The 22,356-nt window shown below is 33.5% G+C and overlaps 5 protein-coding genes and 1 long non-coding RNA gene across 7 annotated transcripts; 2 read left to right on the top strand and 4 right to left on the bottom strand.

The window, feature by feature from the left end:
• Positions 1-36: 36 nt before the first annotated feature.
• Positions 37-3,295, bottom strand: LOC115712848 (elongator complex protein 4). The gene is made up of 8 exons (XM_030641238.2): positions 2,708-3,295; positions 2,357-2,583; positions 2,189-2,264; positions 1,887-2,043; positions 1,301-1,379; positions 955-1,114; positions 784-875; positions 37-410 (listed from the first exon to the last, which is right to left on the bottom strand). Exons 1-8 carry the CDS (start codon positions 2,838-2,840, stop codon positions 243-245), a joined length of 1,092 nt encoding a protein of 363 aa, XP_030497098.2. The 5' UTR covers positions 2,841-3,295; the 3' UTR covers positions 37-242.
• A 12,241-nt stretch (positions 3,296-15,536) lies between these two features.
• LOC115713109 (uncharacterized) lies at positions 15,537-16,349 on the top strand. The gene is made up of 4 exons (XM_061113918.1): positions 15,537-15,566; positions 15,660-15,998; positions 16,103-16,187; positions 16,315-16,349. The coding sequence occupies exons 1-4, from the start codon at positions 15,537-15,539 to the stop codon at positions 16,347-16,349; spliced, it is 489 nt and encodes a 162-aa protein (XP_060969901.1).
• Positions 15,579-18,046, top strand: LOC133037328 (uncharacterized). 2 transcript variants are annotated; one of them, XM_061114369.1, is made up of 6 exons: positions 15,579-15,998; positions 16,103-16,183; positions 16,315-16,646; positions 16,755-16,884; positions 17,026-17,513; positions 17,642-18,046. In XM_061114369.1, the coding sequence occupies exons 3-6, from the start codon at positions 16,375-16,377 to the stop codon at positions 17,829-17,831; spliced, it is 1,080 nt and encodes a 359-aa protein (XP_060970352.1). In that variant the 5' UTR covers positions 15,579-15,998; positions 16,103-16,183; positions 16,315-16,374; the 3' UTR covers positions 17,832-18,046. The 2 variants fall into 2 exon arrangements, with proteins under 2 accessions (XP_060970352.1, XP_060970351.1); XM_061114368.1 differs by having other exon boundaries at positions 16,103-16,646.
• Positions 18,012-18,950, bottom strand: LOC133037329 (uncharacterized). Its single transcript, XR_009687434.1, has 2 exons — positions 18,916-18,950; positions 18,012-18,784 (listed from the first exon to the last, which is right to left on the bottom strand). It is a non-coding gene; the product is annotated as an uncharacterized LOC133037329 (long non-coding RNA).
• A 57-nt stretch (positions 18,951-19,007) lies between these two features.
• On the bottom strand, positions 19,008-19,825 carry LOC133037097 (uncharacterized). The gene is made up of 2 exons (XM_061113917.1): positions 19,173-19,825; positions 19,008-19,077 (listed from the first exon to the last, which is right to left on the bottom strand). Exons 1-2 carry the CDS (start codon positions 19,823-19,825, stop codon positions 19,008-19,010), a joined length of 723 nt encoding a protein of 240 aa, XP_060969900.1.
• On the bottom strand, positions 19,822-21,737 carry LOC115713108 (uncharacterized). The gene is made up of 3 exons (XM_061113915.1): positions 21,454-21,737; positions 20,148-20,971; positions 19,822-19,990 (listed from the first exon to the last, which is right to left on the bottom strand). The coding sequence occupies exons 2-3, from the start codon at positions 20,714-20,716 to the stop codon at positions 19,822-19,824; spliced, it is 738 nt and encodes a 245-aa protein (XP_060969898.1). The 5' UTR covers positions 20,717-20,971; positions 21,454-21,737.
• Positions 21,738-22,356: the final 619 nt, after the last annotated feature.

Here is a 22,356-nt window from a genome sequence, read left to right as displayed (position 1 = left end):
CTTGTCAAGCAATTGAGTTCACATAGAAATAGACCCTTTTAAAACAACTATGTTGTGATTCTTATGAATATGTAAACGTGTATGATGTGCTTGATTTCTTTTGTTAATTTTCGTTCACCAAAAATAGTCCTAAAATTTTGAAAGCATTTATGAAAGCAAGAAAAAGAAATGAAAGAACAATGCAGCACTTGGGGATATGTTGAGGTATAAATTGATAACTATCAGTAAGTTTAAGCTAGAACCTAGAAATCAAGACTCCCCGTCTTAGAGGACCCTGAACAACTACCAGATGAGCCGTATGAAGCCCCACTCGAACCATCAATTGGGGCTTGATTAAGACATTCCAAGACCAAAAATCTTCGCTTCTGTAACTTTATTGACAGTGTAGTTGCCTCAAGAATCACTGGAACCTGCTCACAATATCGAGTAAATGGACAACAAATCAGCCCTATAGCTACAGTGAAATGAATATGTGTCCATTTGACCAGATTAATAAAACTACCATGTTGATAATCGGTTTGTAACAAGAATATTTGAAGTGAGATATTAACAACAAACTCAATGACTTTAAGGTAACAGGGTTCTTCTTGTCAATCCGAAAAGTGAACTAAATCAAGAAGGTTGAGCACCAAAAATTACAGAAAACCAAGTGAACGGATTGGTGCTTTACTACATGTATGCATGAACACATCATCATGTGCACTAGAAGCACTGAATATAAAAGAAAGGCTCAAAGTGTGACTAAAAAGACATCAATTTATGATGAAGCACATTTTACTGTACCTGTGTATTAAAACGAGCAACTTTGTGCACATTAAGCAGGCCAACCATGTCTTGGTAACCGGTGAGAAGTTTTGCCAATTCCTTGTCTTCATCTGAATCAGTTATTCATCTAAGAGTTACTATTTTAGAGCTATTAAGAGGGCAAAGCAGATGTAAAAGCTGATTATAGACCTGGAATTGCTTTGACAGATAGCAAGGTGTCTGACATGTGCTGCAACCGTTTGGATGTAGATGGTGAAAGAAGAGTCGATGGGAACGTCACAACAGCCACTGCATTTGAAGACCGCACCATCCCTTTTAAAGATCTAATAAAGGAAAGCATGTCCCATTCCTGAATGCCAACAGTACGAATAATAAGGTACCCTAAACAAGAATTGTCTTTGAATAACAATAAAAGAAGAATATATTTTGAATTCAGAAAGAACATCCATTAACTTACAAAAACTCAATAAAATTTAAGGCTAAGCAAAGAACTACTGAATCGACAACCAAAGAGAGTACTGTAATTGCCACTAACCATGGTGGAAGATACACACTGTGGAGCACAAAATGACTGAACTGCAATGCGACCAGCAACAGAAACATTGCCATCGTTTCTAGAATGGAGCAAACCAAAAGCAAAAGGAAAATGTTAATGTTCCAAACTAAAATAAGGATACCACAGTAACACTCACGTTTTGCCTATATGAATTGTTTTTCATTCAGCTCAAAATAATATTGCTCACACACTCTTTCTGGGCACAATACTAAAAGCTAATAAGAAACAGAGAATAATATTAAAAGAGCATACACACCAGCAATCATTATTTCTTAAGTAACATTAAATATTAAAAGAAAGTTTAGAAGTAGGCAGTCTCCTGGGTAACCTATAGGAAGCTACATAGTACACCATCAAAGGATTGTTACAAACACACAAAAGTGGCCTTAAGTTTCACTAAGCCTGCATCTTCAGCAAGAGTACACAACACATTTTCCCTATAATACAAATAAAACGCTAGTTCACCAATCTCACAATGCAGCTCAAATAAAAATAACTTCGAAAACAAGACTTGGGTACTACCAGATAACTTTGATTTTCTGCCAGAAAAACATAAATGACCAACCTTGAAAGTTGAGATAAGAATGCAGCACAGCGATCTTGAAGCGCAACTAGATTCGGAGCATCTTGGGTGCTGACACAATCTATCTGCTTTCCATTCAAAAATTGTCTCTCCATGGGTTTCCGTAAGTCAAATTCATTGCAAAACTCTTGTTTACTATCTAAAAACAATCCAAAACATCATCATATTGCACAAAATGATGCCTCGTTGTTGAACTATCTATTCAGCTCAAGTCACAGTTCTCATTAGACAAATAGATTTTGAAAACCAATGAAACAAGATAATTTAACTAAAATCATACTTACCCCTATTACTATCTAAGTTATGCTGATTTTCATCAAAATACTTTTTGTACTGCCAAGCTATCCTCAGTCCTTTCTCCTGAAGTTTTTCCAAGAGAACTAGCGAGCTATTAGTTTTCACACCAAATACCAACCAAATGAAATTGAATAAGAAAAGGAAAGAACCTTAACCTGTTCAGACTCACGCTTACTAGACTTGCTGTCTTTGGAAGAACCAGGGCTAGGTAAAGTACCCAGAAATCCTCTAGGGTCTTTAGAAGGACTAGCATAGAGAAGAGGTTGGTTGTGGACAAGGCCTTGAGACATGAAATTTCTCAACAAAAGCATATGATGTGGTGCTTCTGCATCTTCCATCACCATAACTAGGCTTCCTAAAGGAAACCCACCACCTAAAATCTCTGTACATTTTGAAAAAAAAAAAAAGAAAAAAAAAAGTTACAAAACAAATAAATCATAAGATTTAATAGACAAGAAGAAACTTTAATGCTTAAATTGGACATTATGCAATCAATAGAATATTACTATCAAGGTCTGGTATTCCGGACGAGATGAAGGTTGTGCCATTTGGACCATGTTTAAGACCAGGAGTTTGAGAAGATGAAGCGGCTGAAAAATTGCGAGAGAAGCTGCTTGTCCGGGTCTTGCAAGCAGCCATGGCTGCCACAAGTACTCTCAATCGCGTTTAGCAGAACAACGAAAGCCCACAGATTATTTTTCTAGCGCTGTGAAGACCAACTGTTCGATGAAATGTCCCTATGTAAAATTTTATAATAACATTTTTGACTCTATTATTTTTTACTCGAATGTATTTTCTTATAAAACTGTTTCTATAAGTTATAATTAGAACCTTTTATTTTACAAAATAAATTAAAGAAGCACTCGAAATTTAATTATCATCAATTTTAAATATGACCAAAATTAAAATAGTCATGTTTTTAATTATTGAACCAAATAAATTAGATTAAATTAATTTTTAAACAAAAATAACAAAATTAAATGAAAACTAATCAAACAAAATATACACACTAACTTGTTTAATTTTTGGGAAATTATATATATATTTAAAGATATTGAATTAAAAACAGGGAAAGGCAAAGATTTTCATTGTTAGGAATGAATGAGGATAAAAGGTGCATGGTGGTTATGGTGTGTTGGGCAATGTGGGGAGCTCGTAATGAGCTGGTTTAGAATAATAAGATTGTTTCGCTAGATAATATAGTGGCTGCTGTAAATAGAAATCTTATCAATGGAGAAACGCTCAGAGCTCTTTTCTAGAGTCATCGTGGTCTTTGTTAAAGGAAGATGATGGTGCTGAGTGTTGGTCTAAACCTCATGTTAATAATATAAAGATCAACGTGAATGCCGCTTTATTTGGGAAAGGTCAAGGTTTTGGCAAAGGAGCAGTTGCCATGGGACAGTAGAACCTCTTTTAGGAGAAGCCATAGGAGTTAAGGAAGTCCTTAGTTAAATTAAAACAAGAGAATGGTAGCAAGTCTTTGTGGAGACAGATAGCATGGCTGTTGTTCAAGCCCTTAGAAGTTTGTTAGACATGGTGTCTTTATTTAATTGTGTTATCAATGATTGTAGTGCTTTATTGGCTGAGTTGAGAAATGTCTCTGTTTTCTTTATTAAACGATCAGCAAATAAGGTTGCTTATGCTTTTGCAAAAGCTTCCATATTTTACTCTGATTGTACTTTTCACCTGGAAGATGTTCCGGTGGATTTGCTACCTTGTTTGGTAGTTGAGTTTGATGGATAATAAGATTGATTTTCCATTCAAACAAAAAATCAACAAAAGTCAAAAGTATTAAATTTTCAACTTTTTTTTAGGGTAAGATGCTCTAAGAGAAGAGAAGATTTTTGAGGTTATAGGGGTTATCTCCAATCCAGATAGAAACTTAAACTAACCCCAAAGCCAATTTTACCAATTTATGGGCAAAAGTATTAGCAGATAGTGACGTTCGGGAAATGAGATAAAGCAGATTTAATAAGACTGATGAGATCTTCGCACAGAGAAATGTCTTCCTTAGAGGCCACAAGAGCGTCAGTGATGGTCTTGCAGTCAGTTTCAACCTGGTGAATGGAAAAGTTCTTTTCAACCTTTAACAATAGACTTTTTGTGTTACAGTTTCACAAGAATTTTGGCTGACTGGGAATTTAGATCCCTTCCATTGTGGTATAATATGGCTCTATTTATGTGCAGTCATGAACTTTGAGCCAGAGTAATCTGGATCTAATAAGGATGTAATTACCGTTAGAGCAATTTGCGGCGAAACCCCCTTATGTTTTGATTTTTATACACTTAACCCCCTTATCTTTATTTTTGGTGGCAAAACCCCCTTATGTTTTAATTTTTATACACTTAACCCCCTTATCTTTTTTTTTAGTGGCAAAACCCCCTTATGTTTTAATTTTTATACCGTTAAATACTAACTGGATTACTACTGTATCGACTTCGAGGTTTTACCGTTACATATACAAAGGTGTATACAGTGGTCATCCAGTTGATATTTAACGGTAATATTTAACTGGCGTGTCAAATTTGCAAAGAAAAATAAACATAAGGGGGTTTTGCCACCAAAAAAAAGATAAGGGGGTTAAGTGTATAAAAATTAAAACATAAGGGGGTTTTGCCACAAAAAAAAAAGATAAAGGGGTTAAGTGTATAAAAATTAAAACATAAGGGGGTTTTGCCACCAAAAATAAAGATAAGGGGGTTAAGTGTATAAAAATCAAAACATAAGGGAGTTTCGCCGCAAATTGCTCTTACCGTTAACTCTTTAATGGAGTTGATTACAATTGAATGAATGATATTCTAATGTTACAATTTTAGACCTAATGAGCTGGCCCAAGGCATATTTGGTATTTTATAGCTATCTTGGGAGATTATATTTATAACCCCTAAAATTATAATCACACCACGTTATTAAATTTATCCCACTAAATATTAACTTTTATAGCCACACCCCACTTTATTTACAAGAGAAAATTTTATTTTACATGCTTAAAAAAATACCCTCTAATAAAATTTAGACCCCTAATTAATTTATACAATTAAATACTATTGTTTTCAATTTCTACCCAAAATACCCTTCCTTTCATATCTCTCTCTGTCTCTTACTCTTCCTCGCTCCACCAAGACACCCAGATCCAGGCACCGAGACCACCAACCACCACCCACCAAACCTCCTCTCCTCCACCATCGAACCTCCTCATCTACCCAAAACTCAACCCAACAATCCTCAAATCTCACCTACCCAATTCTTTTTCTCTTCCTCCTCCTTGACTTCTCTCAACCACCATCGCCATTCGCCACCGCCCACCTAATCCTCCCCCAACCAGAAGCTCATTGAGTGGTACCACCACACCACGAACTGAGACCGAGATAGACCACCAGAAGCTCTTCCTCGCCCTCTCTCTTCCTCTTTTGAATTTGTATTTGTTTGAGACATTAGATGGTGGTGGAGGGTATGGGTTTCCAGCCAAAATGTAATTATCGATGGGTTATCAATACTTTATCGATGGCTTTGTCTGTGCACTGCTATTTTTGTGCATAAACAGAAATCATCGATAAATTATCAATAACCTATCGATATATATCAAATTGACAAAACTATGTTACACAGACGTAAATCATCGATAAACTATCGATAAGCACGTTTTGGCCAAAAAATACTATAACCACAACCATCTAAGGTCTAAAACAAACACAAATCCAATAAAAACACAAATAAATACGAAGATGAAGATGAAGGCAAAATCTGGTGAGCATCTAGTCGGTCTTAGAAACGAGGTCACCTTCTCAGTATGGACGACGCTCGCAAACGGAGACAAAGACGGAGGTTCAGAGCCTTTGGATTTTTTCGACGCTTGAGTGCTATTGAGGTCCGGGTCCTGGGCCTCTGGGTTTCGTCTGGGTTTTGGGGTAGATAAGGATGTTCAGTGATGGAGGAAAGGAGGTTCGGTGGTGGTGGTTGGTGATCTTGATGCCTGGGTCTGGATGGTCTCGGTGGTGCGAGGAAGAGGAAGAGAGAGCGAGGAAGAGGAAGAGACAGAGAGAGAAGGAAAATGAAAGGGAAGGTATTTTGGGTAGAAACTGAAAATAATAGCATTTAATTGTATAAATTAATTATGAATCTAAATTTTATTAGGGGGTATCTATTTAAGCATGTAAAATAAAGAATTAATATTTATAATTTATAAAATATAGAGACCACAGAGTTTTTCTACATAATTTTGTAGTTAAATCTACATACTTCACAAGTCAATATTATTTCTGGATATTTTTTGAGAAATTACTTTGAGTACAGAAGAATAAATATAAATATTTACTCAATCTCACAAAATCTCTCCTTTTAAAAATGATCCCTCCCTTTCTCTTTGGGCTTTGTCCCTATATATAGGGGTTCTAAGAATAACATTTTTTTTTTGGATCTTATCTAGGTAACCGTGTTCATGAAACATAGACAATCTTTACGTTTCATACTGGGTAAATGGCGGCAAAATTTCCAATACTTTCGTTTTGGTTTCATTAAACCCCCATAACCCAAATATCTGCGGGTAAACCCCCAAAACCACTATTCTGTTAGCAATTTACCCTTTCCGTCCAAATTTAGCTGTTAAATGCCAGGTTGGCTTGTCCACGTGGACACAATATACACGTGGCACAATTTTATTGGTCCACGTAAATAATTATATTAAAAAAATTAAAAAATTAAAAATAAAATTAATTTAAAATTAAAAAATTTTAAGTAATTTTTTTTTTCTTTCTTTTTTTATTTTTCTTTTCTTTCTTTTTCTGTCTCTCTCTCTGTAACTCCTTCATCTCTTTCTCTATCTCACCACCACCATTACTCCTCTTTAAAAATATCATCACCAACACCACCATCATCCACCACAGATGCCCACCACCACCACTATACAGCCACCGAAACTACCACCCACCATCTCTAAAATCACCACAACCTACTGGTGCCAAAACCACCACCACTGCCTATTTTCAAATCCAAATCACAAAAAAAAAATCAAAACAAAACACCACCCCGATATACACATATATACACAAAACAAACCAATTTAAATAAATCTAAATCCAACAAATAAACAAACACACATATATACACAAAATTTCAGTCCAAAAACACAAACCTTAAAACCCTAAATTTATGACTCCACAACCATTATCTTTCTACAGATCTAAAAAATAAAAATCACAATAATACCCAAAATATTTATACACAGATCTATTGCAAAGAAAAATTATTAAAAACCCTAAATGAGAGAGAGAGGTATCGGTGATCGATACCTAGGTTGGGGTCCTCGTGGCCGGCTCGGTGGTCCTCGTCGACGGGAACTGGACTATTCTGCATCGAGAGAGAGAGAGAGAGAGAGAGAGAGAGAGAGAGAGAGAGAGAGAGAGAGAGAGAGAGAGAGAGAGAGAGAGAGAGAGAGAGAGAGAGAAGAGGGATGAGAGAGAGACAGAGAAGAGGGCTGAGAGAGAAAGAAAGAGAAGAGGGCTCGGGGAAGCTTACCTGGGTCGGGGAAGCTTCAGCACGCCGTGCGCCTGGCAGGTGGTCATCGACGCCGACCGTGGGTCTGTACCTGCATCGAGAGAGAGAGAGAGAGAGAGAGAGAGAGAGAGAGAGAGAGAGAGAGAGAGAGAGAGAGAGAGAGAGAGAGAGAGAGAGAGAGAGAGAGAGAGAGAGAGAGAGAGAGAGAGAGAGAGAGAGAGAGAGAGAGAGAGAGAGAGAGAGAGAGAGAGAGAGAGAGAGAGAGAGAGAGAGAGAGAGAGAGAGAGAGAGAGAGAGACTATATCTCCGAACGAATAGAAAACGAAAAAGAAAGAAAAAAAGAAAGAAAAAAAGAAAAAAAAGAAAGAAAAAGAAAAAAAAAGAAAAAAAAATAATTTTAAATTAATTTTATTTTAATTTTTTAATTTTTTTAATATAATTATTTACGTGGACCAGTAAAATTGTGCCACGTGTATATTGTGTCCACGTGGACAAGCCAGCTTGGCATTTAACAGCTATATTTGGACGGAAAGGGTAAATTGCTAACAGAATAGTGGTTTTGGGGGTTTACCCGCAGAAATTTGGGTTGTGGGGGTTTAATGAAACCAAAACGAAAGTATTGGGGGTTTTGCCGCCATTTACCCTTTCATATTTACAACATGTGGATAAAATGAAATAAGAGGAGTGCTAAGGGAACTCTCTATCCCACTCTCTTTTGCACTCTCTTTAATGTAATGACAAATGTCATATATTCAGCAAGAGTAAATTTTACTTAATAATTAGTTATGCTATTCTAATGTTATAATTTGCGGCAAAACCCCCCCAACTATCAATTTACTTGTAAAAAACCATCCAACCTCATATTTTGGTGGGAAAATCCTCCAAAGTACTGTTCCGTTTACACTTTTAAGGTGTCGTGTGTCCAACCTCGTTAAGTCCTAATTTTGCCCACGTGGCAATGACAGGTAACTAAAAATTATCCTATGTGGCCATATTTTACAAAATAAAAACATTAAGAGTAATTTGCGGCAAACACCCCCCCCCCCCCCAAACTATCAATTTACTTGCAAAAACCATCCAAAAAACTTTAAGGTTGGATGGTTTTTTTTAAGTAAATTGATAGTTGGGGTAGTTTTGCCGCAAATTACTCTTAAATTTTTTATTTTTATTTTTATTTTTATTTTGTAAAATATGGCAACGTAGGATATTTTCTTAGTGACATGTCATTGCCACGTGGGAAAAATTAGGACTTAATGAGGCTAGACAGACAACACCTTAAAAATATAAACAGAACAGTACTTTGGAGGGTTTTCCCACCAAAATATGAGGTTGGATGATTTTTTGTAAGTAAATTGATAGTTAAGGGGGTTTTGCCGCAAATTACTCTTATAATTGTGCCATTACTACTTTTAATATAATTATTCTACTAACTTTTTGTTTATAAAAGAATTAACTACATTAAGAATAAAAATGAGAGAAAAAAAACATTTACATATATTGTAAAATAAAAAAGTAACAATTAATATTTATATAAAAATTGTAAGTTTTTTTTTTCTTTTTAAGAAATTAATATAAAAATTAATACAACTTAAATCCTTTTTTTTTTATAAAAAGTAATAATTTTTTTTATGATTATTATAATTATATTATTTATCAATATAAATACACCAATAAACCATCCAATATATTTATATATGTAATTAAATACTTTTATTTATTTTCTTTGTGGTATTTACATGTATTTTTTTTTCATATAGAGTATTGTATATATATACTAGTAGAATAGACACATATCATGTGGTGTACTCATCCTAATATTAATATTTTCTTATTATAATTTGATATATAGTAAAAATTAGTATATATAAGCTAAATAATAGTTCAAACATTTATCTATATGTATTCTACTGTAAAAAGTATAGCAAATTAAAAAAAATTGAGCTACTATAATAATTTTTTTTTCTATCATTGACCTTTTTTTTTCTTAAAAAAAATACATCTATGACCTAGTATATTAATTTCTTTTGAACAACAGTATATTAATTTATTGAACCTCATTTTATCCTATATTAAATAAAGAAAATAATTAAAAAATATATTTGAAAAATACTGTATTAGAAGTGGAGTGAATTTTCACTTGTATAAGAAGAATAAAAAACAACTTACAAATAGAGCGTTGAATCTGAACAAAAAACTAGTACTGTATAATAAAAGAACTATTAAAATAAAAAAAAAATACAAAAAGATTAATAATAATAGATTGAAGTCATTCATTTTTTTTTTTAAATTGTATTAACTTTTGTATACATTAAACTTATTATAATTTTTACTTTATGAAAAATAAAAAATTACAATTAATTTATGTATAATTGAAATATATGTATTGTACTTTTATAATTTTTTTTAATGTGGTTATTTTTTCTTCCAAATATATATATTTTTGCTTGTAATTAAGCAAAAATAAACATTTCAACAAAATAAAAAAGTAAAAATAAAAAATTAATAAAGTAATTAGATTATACATAGATAACTAGTCATTATATAATAATTTAGTTAGAATGGCATAATTGTAATAATATTAGAATATCATAACTAAATATTAAGCAAAAACAAACTTTACTTAAAATTTGACATTTGTCATTACATCATAGAGAAAGTGCAAAAGAGAGTAGAATAGAGAGTCTCCATAGCACTCCTCATGAAATAATTATTGGTAACCGCTTTTTACTCTTATTCGAAAGCAGTTTTGCTTTTACTGAAATGATGTGCATTATAGTTATGGCTCACATTAGTTGGTGCTGCTTAAAGATAGCTAGCTGTATCTTGCAAGGTGTTAGTTTAAGTGTTTGTCCTCGCTATAGCCTTCTAAGGTAGCTTTTTAGACTTGGTCTCTCGAAATAAGTTGTATAATGCTTATTTCTCTTAGTCTTTCAACATACTTACAAGTATGTGGGTCCATGAGTTGTAAGCTTTGGAAGAACTTGTTATCTAACTTTTCTACTCAACTCATTGTTTCTTGATATTCTATTGCCTCCTTCGTTTCAGCCATGTCTCGACGACTTAACTTGTGTTCTTCTCATCCTCGTAAATCATTATATTGATAGTACTCCGTAAGGTTATCTCCTCTTTTATTTCATAGCTTATTTTCGAGGTAGAATATTTATTTATTCCTCGCATTCATTATTTCTTTATTTCGTTTAGACTTATATAACATATGCCATGTCTACATTCAGTGCTCGAAAAATGGGCATAATAATTGCCCCCTAAAATGTATTTTTTCTCTTTTTGAAAAAGACTTTTTTTTTTTAAAAAAAATCTTTGTTGTCACTTGTCCTTTGTGTGTCATGTAAGCTCCTTTAAGTTTTACTTTGGCGGTTTTCGATTTCCCGATGCCGAGTTAATCGCATGGTTTTAGTTAGGGGTGTTCATCCGATTCAATCCGCACTTTTTTTGTCAAACAACATCCAATCCGCACTAAGTGCAGATTTCATATTTTGGATCCAATCCGATCCGCATAAGAGTTTAAATCCAATCCAATCCAATCCGCAATAGTGCGGATTGGATCGGTTATTTTTTTAATAATAAATTATTTAATATTTCATAGAAAAAAATTAAAAAAAGACTATTGTTTCTTAATCTCCAATAATAATCTATTTCCATCTCTATTTATATACAAATTAAACCAATATACATATATATATATATCAATATATATACTTATCTTTAGATTTACACTAAAATATATATGTATCTAATTACTAAAATAAATAAGCTAGTACTATATATATATTTAAACTTTATGTGTATGTGTCTATGTGAATGAGAATTATTTTTCTTGTGTTTTTTATTACAAAATAAATAAAATGCAGTAACTCAATATATTACTAAAAAAGATTAAGAAATTAGAAGTTTGTGTCTTTTTTTAATTAATATATATTACATATTATAATTTTTTAAAAATATATATAATTAAGTGCGGATTGGATTGGATCGGTTACTTTTTGAGGTCAAACAACATCCAATCCGCACAAGTGCGGATTTTGGATTTTTCAATCAAATCCAATCCGCACAAGTGCGGATTTTGGATTTTTCAATCCAATCCAATCCGCACAAGTGCGGATATCCGCATTTTGCAGATTGGATTGGATTGGATCGTGCGGATTGGATTGGATCGGATACTTTGTGAACACCCCTAGTTTTAGTAATAAACTCATTTTCTTTAGATGTGCCTAATGACATACTTGGAATTTAATCTTATTTTTAATCTCTCTTACAAAAGTTATAGATAATTTCATATCTAATATATTTTGTATTTTTTTAACAGTGTTCTATATGCAACATCTTGATTTTTATTTTTATCTTTATCTTTATCTTTTATTGAAACAGGATAGCTAAGAAAGCATAATTGTCTCTTTTTTTACTTAAAAATTTATCTCATTTAGCATGAGAATTAACTTAATGTTGGTAGATATAACTGAAACATGAGCTAAAAAGAGACCAAAATAAACAAAGATTCATAAAACACAATAAGTTCAAATAATGGCAAATCTCATCTCAAGATAAACACACTATTAATATCAAGTCTTTAGATAGATATTCACTGTAAGTGGTACTCGTAGCAATCAAATATTGATAATAAATCCTGTCAAATAATTTATCAATCTTTGGACTGTACATATTGTTCACATGGAAACCTTATAATTGTCACACATTTATCACCACAGGTATGTCTACACTCAAAATAAGTATGACCTTTATTTGGGTCGATCAATACTTACATGAAAAACACACACAATCATCTAACATTCTTCATTAACAATCTACACAAGAGAGATTACTTCCTCTCCTCATTAACAATCTACACAAGAGAGATTACTTTAACGATCAACATCATGTTTCAATCAATCCATTTAGAGTGAGAGACAAACTTTAAAATTTTAGTGTGCCAAAGATGCACAAAATTGATCCATTTTTTCTTTTTTTACTTTAGACTTTAATAAATTTTTTCGGACATAAACTGTATATAATTATATGATAACCCATATATATAATTATATATGAAAACTATTAATATATATAATTTGAAACTTAAAAACTTATTAGTCCAACACTATACATCCAAAATTTGAATCTTTGACCAAATTAAAAATTGAATAATCTTTCAAGTAAACTCATTGTCCAAAAGTCTAAAGTCTAGAACAATATCAAAATATATATGAAATTATAAGAGAAAATCCACATGAGACAAAACATATAACACAAACTCTAATTCAAGAATTCGTGAATTAAATATCATTCAAATTCAGATGAAAAATTAAATATAGCAACATATTGCATTAACTTTCATAAAAAATCATTCACTAGTCTTTAATACAGATTAATGAAGTTATAAAATATCACACACACATATATATATACATGTATTTATATAATGAGGGAAATTTACACCCACTACTGTTTTTTCCCATTTTATTACATTTATACTGTTGCACGGCAAATACAACATTTATACTGTTTTTTTTTTTTGGCAGTTTACTGCCTTTTAAACTTTAGCCGTGTGTTTGATTTTCATTGCCACTTGTCACGATAGGGTTTTGCCACGTTTTTTTTTTTTTTAAAAAAAAAAATTAATTGTTTTGATTTGACGGTTATGTGTTCTGATCAAAAAGTGTTGTATTTATGTATTTTTCTTTTATTTTTTTTATATTATTTTCGAATCTAAATTTTGTAATTGGTATTCTCTCTCACCTCAACTGTTCATCTTCTTCCCCATTTTCAGTTTGCTTAGACGGTTGTAATAGTGGGTAGTTTTTTCATTTTAAAAAATTTCAAATCCCATCCCACTATCTTAAACTTCCCTCTCATTTTCCCTCCCATTTTTATTATTTTTGTCTATAAATACCTTCATAGTTCTTCATAATGGCCGTTACTCGTTCATCACCATCTCCGGCCAAAGTTACAAAACCCACAAAACAATCGCAGAAAACCAGACCCAAATCAAAAATGGGTAAAAAAAATCTGAAAGAGAACCCTCCTAGCCCCACTTCCCCTTCTGTTAAAAGAAAAACCATTGTTGGACCTTCGAAGAACACTCGAGGAAAAAGACCTCGAACTGTTGTTGAAAATTCAGACTCAGATTTTGAGTTGGATTCTGAATTTCTTAAGTCGCCTGTTTCTGTTAAGGTATTTTACTATTTATCTGTTGTTGTTTTTGAGGTTTTTTGTTTTTTTGTTAAATTCGATATTTGAGGTTCATATATCTGGGTATTTGTTTGTTTTTGTTTATGTATTTGTAATTGTTTTATATATATTGTTCGATTTATTTATGTGTTTTTGTTAATTTTTTATTTGTTGTTTTGTTGGTGTTGTTATTTTTTATTTTAGGGCAAGGGTAAATCCCCTGTGAAGGTGTTGCCATCATCAGGTGTTTCTGAAGAAATTCCTGTTAATAGGATTGTTGAGGTTTGTCATGTTATGCATTCTGTTCTATGTTTTTTTGTTGTTTTTTTGTTGTTGTTATTTTCGTAGTGTTTTTTGGTGTTTTATCAGTGTTTTCATTGTTCTGTTTTTTAGGATTGGGAATGCAAGTACACTCGATCTCAATTTTATCATTCTAGAGTAGTAACATCTGGTTATTACTCTGTACTTGGTGACATTAAGAGAATTTTAACTGAAAGCCAATTGGAAATTTTTTCAAAATCTGTGTTTGGTTATTTTCTTCGAATTCCTGAGTACATAATTCATTACCAATTGCTGCATTGTTTGCTGTTGAGGGAGGTTCAGCAGCCTAATGGGTTGGAGTTTTGGGTTTGTGTCCAAGGGAAATACCTTAGGTTTAGTATCGAAGAGTTTGCGTTGGTCACGGGGTTAGATTGTCATGTTGATTCGATTTTTATCGCTTAAGCAAGATGATAATGAATTGGTCAAATCTTGTTTTAAGGGGTACAAAAAAATTACCAAGGGTGCTATTCAGACTGCTTTTATTGCTGACAATCTTAAGGATAACGACGATCTTGCAGTCAAGTTGGCTGTATTGTATTTTGTGCAGTGTTATTTGTTAGGTGGTCCCCCTGGTAAAGTTGTTTCGTCTGAGGAAATAGATGTTGTGGATAGTGGTCGATATAATGAATTTGGGTGGGGCAAGCATTGTTTTGATATCACTATGCATTCTTTGAAGGGTAAGATAGATTCTGGTTATAAGAGGGTAGTTCGTAGTGACGAGGATGGTGGGTATTACAGGTTATTGGGTTTTCCTTTGGCTATTCAATTCGGTTTTTCGAGTGTTGCCCGTATGTTATTGGGAAACTATCCTTGTACTCAAATGTTGGCATTCCAAGGATTTTGAATTGGCCTAAATTACCCAAGGACAAGGAGGGTATGGTGAAAATGGATGTCATGAACACCCTCATTTTCGATCGGTCTTTGAAAGAGGTAATCCTGTTGTTTTTTATTATTTTTCCACTCTTGTTTTAATGTTGTTTTTGTATACATTATTTATACTTTATGTTTTTATTGTTGTTGTTATTTTATAATTTCGCTTCATGTGCATATTGTTTTTTGTTGGTTTTTGTTGTTTCAGTTAAAATTAAGAAACCTCACTCCAACTTCCGTTGAGAGATTGAGTTTGAGCCTCACTGATTTTTTCTCTGGTGAGACTACTCCCGAGGCTGTGAAATTCAAAATTAAAGGTGGTTCCAAGCCCGCTCGGTCAACCTCGGCTTCGATGGGTTCTTCTTCATCAACTGCTCATGAGAATGTCTCCCGAGTTGAGTTTGAGGAATTTAAAAAGTGTTTATCTGTTGTTGTCGCCAAGAAGGGATTCTTATGAAATCTGTTATGAGATGAACAAGAAGCCGGACATTCTTATTGAGGTTTTTTTTTTAAATTGTCATTACTTTTTCTGTTATTTTTTTAGTAGTGTTTTTATGTTGTTTTATACAGTTACTTAATTTTTTTTTTCTCAGTCATCCCAAGGTGGTCCCACTCACAATGGATCTCAGTCTGAAGATGCTCTTCGTACTTCAGAAAATGAGGATGATGAAGATTCCACTTCGGAGGAAGACGAGGATGATAAATTCGACGATGACAAAGGAGATGATCATCATGACGATGAAACTGATGATGATGATGATGATCTGGGTGGAGATGGTGTTGGTGCTGGTCAGGATGAGGCTCACACGGGCGATGTTCGTAACGATGAGGGTGTTGTTGTCCCCGCGGTTGTTTCGAGGGATGATGATACCGGCAAGGTCGATGATGCCAAGAATTCTGACCCTGTGGAACCTATTGCAGAGATCAAACAGGTGTGTTTCTTGTTTGGACATCATTTTTGGTTTGTGCTTTTTTTTGTGTGTTTCTGTGTTTTGTGTTTGTTTTAATAGTGTTTTACTGTTTTTTTTATTATCAGCCTGATCAGTCTCAAGGTGGGGAGGAGAACATTGATGTTGATGCAACAATTGCATCTGCTGTTAAAGCTGTGGAGAATTTGGTTTGTGTTTATGTTTTTTTTTTTTTTATATTTGTATTTATTTGGTATTATATTGTTGTTTTTATGGTGTTTTTATTGTACTGTTTGAAATTTAAAAATAAGTCTTTTTATTTATCCTTTCTCTTTTTTAGATTGGTTCCTCAACTCATGCCCCTGCTCCTGTTGAGACTTCTGAGAAGACTGATCTTGAAATGGTTGTTTTTCAAGAGACTCCTATTTTACGTCCTCAAAAGAGGGATCGGAAGAAAGGAGCTGTTTTGAAATCCCCATTCATTGAGCTTGCTTCTGGTGCATCTAAATCAGGTTCATCCTCGGTTTCTCCTGATGATTCTGTGTATAAGGTCGTTAAATATGTGCGTGGTTTGTGCCCGTTGGACAACAAGATTGGTGAACCTGTTGATCCGCAATTGGAAGCTGGGTTTGTCAAGTGGGTTGATTCAGGTCTTAGAAAGCATAAATCTAAGTAAGTATTTTTGTAGGTGTTTTCAGTTGTATATCTGTTATTGTTTTCTATTTATTTTTTATTTTTTCATTTCTGTTTTGATATTTTTTTATTTGTTTTTTTTTTTAGCACAACAACTAATGTGTATTGTAAGGGTAAGGACACTATATTTCCGCCATTTCGTTTTGGTGTTGAGGACATCAGCAACAAGATGTGGTTTCACAACCTTGCCTACCCTAATTGTTTCCTTACCAATTCTGTAAGTTTTTATTTTATTATTATTATTATTTTACATATTATTTTTTTTATCTATTTTTTTTAATGTTTTTAAGTGTTGTTCTGTTAGTTTTTTATAAGTTTGAATGTTTTTTCACTTACTTTTTTTTATCTGTTTGTTCAGCACATTGACATCATTTTCTATTATCTTCGTAAGAAAATAATGTACTCAGCCGAGCCGAAAATCAAAGTCACCACAACTGATTGCCTCTTTTGTTCTAGCATAACAACTTTGTATGAGAGGTTTGTTGAGAAAAACAACGATATATCTGTGTTGTCTCTTTCTCACAATGTGGCCCAGTACATTCAAGGTGGTAAGATATTATGTGCCACTCCTTGGCATTTGGTTGATATGCCTATCAATGTAAAATTACAGGATCATTGGATTTGTGGTCGTCTTAACATAGTTGACAGGCGCATATATCTGTACAATTCACTGCGTTCTGGGAGGTATATGACTGCTGCCAAAGAGGCTTGCAAGCCTTTCTCTGTTATTTTACCATATTACTTCTCTATGTTAGACTTCAAAGGCCTTCGCAACGAAACTAAGTTTAGCACTATGGAACCGTTCCCTATTGTTGCTGTTGATGGTTTACCCGAGCAGGTCACAGCGTAAGTTTTATGTTTAGTGTTCAATGTTTTTTCACTGGTTGTTTGTATTTTTATTTTTTTGTTGTTGACTTTGTTTTTTATCAGTGTTCTCATAGTGTCTTTTTTGTGTTTTATTGTTTTTTTTCCAGTGATTGTGGTGTTTTTGTTGCATCATTTGCTGAGTATTTCATTGATGGCAAACCCATCCCATCCTCTGATTTTGATGTGGAAATTCACCGCGATCGTTTGGCTGCGTTATTTTATCATTATGGGATGAAGAAGCAAACTGAGAACATTGAAAGTGAATCCGAGGCCCCTCCCAGCCTTCCCAAGAAGTGATTTGCTTTTTCAATCAGACTGTCATTGTTCTTATAGTTTTTTAATGTTGTTTTAATGTTTTTCATGTTGTTTTTCGTAAACAAACATTGGTGTTCTGTTGTTTTTCCTTACGCTTTGTGTGGACAATATGTAATCTTTTATTTTTGTATGTTTTTTCTTATTATTTTTATGTACAAACAAGTTGGTATGTTAAAGTTGTTTGTTTTTTCATTTCACATCCATTCTTTTTTTGTTTTTTTTTTCTTATAGTTTCTCTGTTTTTTTGAATCCAAATATTCATTTCAGTATTAAAAACACAAACTGTTTCAATAACAAACTTCATATATATATATATTCAATTTAGTATCCAACATCTTTTAATATCCAATCTAGAGTATCAACAATTCCCAATGTAATCAATGTTTTTCAAATAAAAAACTGTATTCCCTGTGTATTTCAGAAATTTAAATTCCTCAATATCTAATTCTCATAACGTATGTGTAGTTTTCTTTTGTTTTTCCACTGTTGTTCTGTTGTTGTTTTTATTCCCTTCTACGTCTTCTGCTGCATGTTCTTTTGTTATGCCCCAGTTCACCACATTTGCTGCACTTGTTGTGTTGATCCCTTTCCCATCCAGCCTTCCTTCTTAATGTTTTTGGTCTTCCTGATTTTACTCTTTCATGTGGAGGCAAGACTGTAATATTTTTCACTTCTTCCGGTACCTCCCATTCACTTTGGTGTCCTATTAGGTAAACTGTCCCTGAATAAGTTGCCAGCCAATTTTTTTTTGTGTAGTAATCTGAACAGTAGGTGTACGGGTCCATGTTCATCTCCCTCATCACGGCCACTGCGTGCCCGCATGGCATTTCATCTATTTGGAACCTGTTGCACGTGCATGTTCTTTTTTCTAGGTCTACTTCCCACGATTCTTTCATTCTTGTTACCTCAAACAAGTAATCTGTTGTTGCTTTAACCTGTTTTAAATTTTATTGAAAAAAAAAAAATCAAACATAGGTGTAATTCCTACAACAACAATACAAAACTATTGAAACAACACTACAACAACACTACAACACTACAAAAAAAAACATAATTAATATTTTACCTCCAGATTCAATGAGTATGTGTAATTTTTCAACACAGATGTCTTCTCCAGTTGGTGATAGCTTAGTGAAGGTGTTTTGTGCTTTTGTCCTATTAGTATGCGTCCATTGTTGCACCAATGCTCTCAAGCATTCTAGCAGCGTTGTAATTGGTAGCTCCCTTGCTGCCAAATTTGCAGCGTTCAAAGGATTCGATATGTTTGAGGTCATTGTGGAATACCTCTTGTTTTGGCTATGAATTCTTGACCACTTTTCATACCCGATTTTTTTGAGGTAAGGTCTTATGCGTTTGTCCAATCCATCCAATTCAGCCATGTGGAACTCGAATTGCTTTTCTGTGTAGGCTTTCACTGCTCCAAAGAATGGCATATTGTATTTGGCAGCATGTTGTTTGAAGCTTGTTTTAAGGTTGCTCAAAATGTGGTAACCGCAGTAACTGTGTGCAATTTCTGGATAGATTTCTCTCGCTGCTTTGATGAGGCTTTCATTTCTGTCTGAAATTAGGCATTGGTGTTCCCGTACACCATACGCTTCTTTAAATTTTTTGAAGAACCATTTCCAAGATTGGTCATTCTCAGAATCTGCAACACAAAACGCTAGTGGAAAAATATGACCTGCTGCATCTTGTGTGCATGCGCACAACAAAGTTCCCCCATAAGCTGCTTTGAGGAACGTTCCGTCCACAACAACTATCGGTCTGCATGCTCCCCACCCTTTTATGGATGCATCCAACGCCATGAAAACAAAGAGCAAGCTGTTGTCTTCTGCCGTTTTCAGATCCACAAATGATCCAGGGTTTGTTTTTTCCACCATGTGTAAGAAACTCGGTATTAGGCTGTACGAGTCACTAGCATTACCTCTCAAGTCGTTTACTGCATGTTCCTTACTTCTCCAAGCTTTCATATAGTTCATTTTGATGCCAAATCAGATTTCAACTCCCCTTTTATGTCCATCGCTGTTGCCTTGGTCTTTATGTTCAAGAACTTCGGTTTTATGCATTCCCCTATCAGTTTCGATGTTGCTTGCCTTTGGTCTTCATGCCTTATATTTATGGGGCATGTGTGCATATTTGAGAACCTATTGAAAAAAAAAAACAACAAAAACAACATTAAAAAACTATTAAAACAAACCTGTTGCAGATACCAATCATGTGTATTTCAGTACAAATTGTGAAAACAGGTCATTTGTTAAGGCTGACAACAAAAACAACATTAAAAAACTATTAAAAACCAACCTCCTGATTATGAATGTGTTTGTTGGCCCATTTCTCGATGCTCTTAGTGACCAATTGCAGCTTTCGTAAACACATTTCAGACTGTATTCTTGAGAGCAGGACTTCCACACTTTGTACTGAAAGTTGTTTTTGATTGCGTAGTAGCTGAGGACATTTTTTAGAGTTTCTTTGTCTTTGTATGCCTGTCCTTTTTCCACTTCGGGGTGTTGCTTGTCTGTTATTAACTTTGCATTGTTGATGTCAATTTTTGGATCCAGTTTTTTACTGGTGTTTTCAAGTTGTTCTACCATTTCTTCAGCAACCAGATTTGCATAGTTAATTATGTCGAATTTGTCCTCCTCATCTTCTATTGTTTCTGACTTTTCCCCTTCTTCCGTTTGCTGTCCCGTTGTGTATGATTCTGTTGTTGTTATGTTGTTTTCAAGCGTTGTTGTGTTGTTTTCGATCATTGCCACATTATATTCATTCGGTGTTGTTGTGGATATCGAATTTGGTGTTGCAGCACGTGTTGTGTTGTTGTTTTGCTGGTTCACACATAGTGGATATGTCGTGAAATCTGTTTCCTTCATTTTCAATTCCAAGTAAAAGTAGAGGCTTCGATCGTTGCATATTTTGATCGGTGGTATTCATTCTTTAGCTTGGTACTGTATTTGTAGTGTTGTGCTGGTGTTTTCGCACCCCAATGAAGTAACCAGTATTTGCAGTAGCTCTTCGTACTTGCATTTTGTTGGTATGAATTCTCCACTAGCCACATAGTTCTCATAATTGTGATCTTCATTCCATTGTCCATTGCTCTTGATGAGTACTGGTAGACGTTCCATTACCTGTCATTCCAGGGTCTTATTTAATGTTAAAACAATTGTACAACAACAATAAAACAATAGCAAAACAACAAAAAAAAAATCAACAAAAAAAAATAACAACAATAAAACAACACAAAAACAACCAAACAGAAATACCCATTATTTTTTTTTTAAGTTTTTATTATTATATTTGTCTGATACATATATGTATGAATGTTGTTGTAGTACTGACCGCAAAACAACATTTGAACAACCCTGATGTTGTGTTTGAATAATTGTACCAATTTATCGATTTTTTTTTTTCGAAATCATTTTGTGTTGCAAACGTCAAATTAACAATAGAACAACCCTCATTTATGTTTTTGCATCATAAATTAAAGAATATCACAGTTGTGTTTTCGTTTTTTTGTTTAAAACTTCAGATCTAAATCTTGTTTTTTTTTATTTTTAATTTTTTTTGGTTTCTTAAGAATTAAATTATTTTTTGGGTTTGTTGTGTTTACCTCTGTTATTTTGTTGGGACAGTTTTCTGTACGTCTTGTTCTTCAATTCTGATTCCTTTTCAAAAAACTCTTCGCCGGATTTAATGGTTTTTTCTTGGTGATTTCCGTCTCCGGCGTCTCCTCACACACGAACAAGGTTGTTTCCCGTGTGTTTTACTGTTCACAGTAGAAATGAAATGATGTTGGGCTTGGGCAGTACAAAAGTAATGAAATTGGGCTGGGGCAGTATAAATGTTGTTTTTGCCGTGTCCCAGTATAAATGTAAAGTTTTGGTCCAAAAGCAGTATTTTTGTAAAATTCCCTATAATGATACCTGTCAAATATTATCTCTCTGTTTAATCATGCACATATAATTTATATAACAAATATATGCACTAGTGCTTGTCACCGAAAACAAAATTAGGCTATAAACTTTAGGTTAATTAGGATTTTTGTCCCTTGAACTTTGACATGTATTAAATTATGCTCTCTGAACTTTTAAGGTCGTTAAAAATGCCCCCCGAACTAATAAGTTTGTTGAATTTAAGGACTTTTGTCTATAATTTTAGTAAAAAAATCTAACATGGATGAAATTTCAGGGGACATGATTTAGTACATGTCAAAGTTCGAGGGACATGATTTGATAGATATCAAAGTCTGGGAAGCATGATTTAGTACATAAACAATCACTTAAATAGTAAAATTGAATGAAATTAGACAAAAGTCCTTAAATCCAACAATCTCAATAGTTCAGGGGCATTTTTAACGATCTTAAAAATTCAGAGGACATGATTTAATACATGTCAAAATTTAAGAGACAAAAATCTTAATTAGCCTAAACTTTATATTACTTAATGAATCAATAAATTGAAGAATACCTCATCATTCCTTAAAAGCAAAAGCACATATATTCCATTAAAAAAA

The sequence above is a fragment of the Cannabis sativa genome, chromosome 4, assembly GCF_029168945.1.
Source record: "Cannabis sativa cultivar Pink pepper isolate KNU-18-1 chromosome 4, ASM2916894v1, whole genome shotgun sequence".
Taxonomy (NCBI): Eukaryota; Viridiplantae; Streptophyta; class Magnoliopsida; order Rosales; family Cannabaceae; genus Cannabis; species Cannabis sativa.
Note: the sequence above shows the minus strand (reverse complement) of the source record. Positions and strands in the feature narration are given on the sequence as shown.

Coding starts and splice junctions, on each gene's coding strand:
- LOC115712848 (XM_030641238.2), bottom strand. CDS start 2,840: ATGGCTGCTTGCAAGACCCGGACAAGCAGCTTCTCTCGCAATTTTTCA. Junction 2,584..2,707: donor CGGAATACCAGACCTTGATA/GTAATATTCTAT, acceptor CAAAATGTACAG/AGATTTTAGGTGGTGGGTTT. Junction 411..783: donor TTGCTCGTTTTAATACACAG/GTACAGTAAAAT, acceptor TATTGTGAGCAG/GTTCCAGTGATTCTTGAGGC.
- LOC115713109 (XM_061113918.1), top strand. CDS start 15,537: ATGAACAAGAAGCCGGACATTCTTATTGAG. Junction 15,999..16,102: donor CTATTGCAGAGATCAAACAG/GTGTGTTTCTTG, acceptor TTTTATTATCAG/CCTGATCAGTCTCAAGGTGG. Junction 16,188..16,314: donor AGCTGTGGAGAATTTGGTTT/GTGTTTATGTTT, acceptor TCTCTTTTTTAG/ATTGGTTCCTCAACTCATGC.
- LOC133037328 (XM_061114369.1), top strand. CDS start 16,375: ATGGTTGTTTTTCAAGAGACTCCTATTTTACGTCCTCAAAAGAGGGAT. Junction 16,647..16,754: donor CTTAGAAAGCATAAATCTAA/GTAAGTATTTTT, acceptor TTTTTTTTTTAG/CACAACAACTAATGTGTATT. Junction 17,514..17,641: donor TTACCCGAGCAGGTCACAGC/GTAAGTTTTATG, acceptor TTTTTTTTCCAG/TGATTGTGGTGTTTTTGTTG.
- LOC133037097 (XM_061113917.1), bottom strand. CDS start 19,825: ATGAACTATATGAAAGCTTGGAGAAGTAAGGAACATGCAGTAAACGAC. Junction 19,078..19,172: donor CCTTACCTCAAAAAAATCGG/GTATGAAAAGTG, acceptor CAAATTTGGCAG/CAAGGGAGCTACCAATTACA.
- LOC115713108 (XM_061113915.1), bottom strand. CDS start 20,716: ATGAAGGAAACAGATTTCACGACATATCCACTATGTGTGAACCAGCAA. Junction 19,991..20,147: donor AACACATTCATAATCAGGAG/GTTGGTTTTTAA, acceptor TTTTTTCAATAG/GTTCTCAAATATGCACACAT.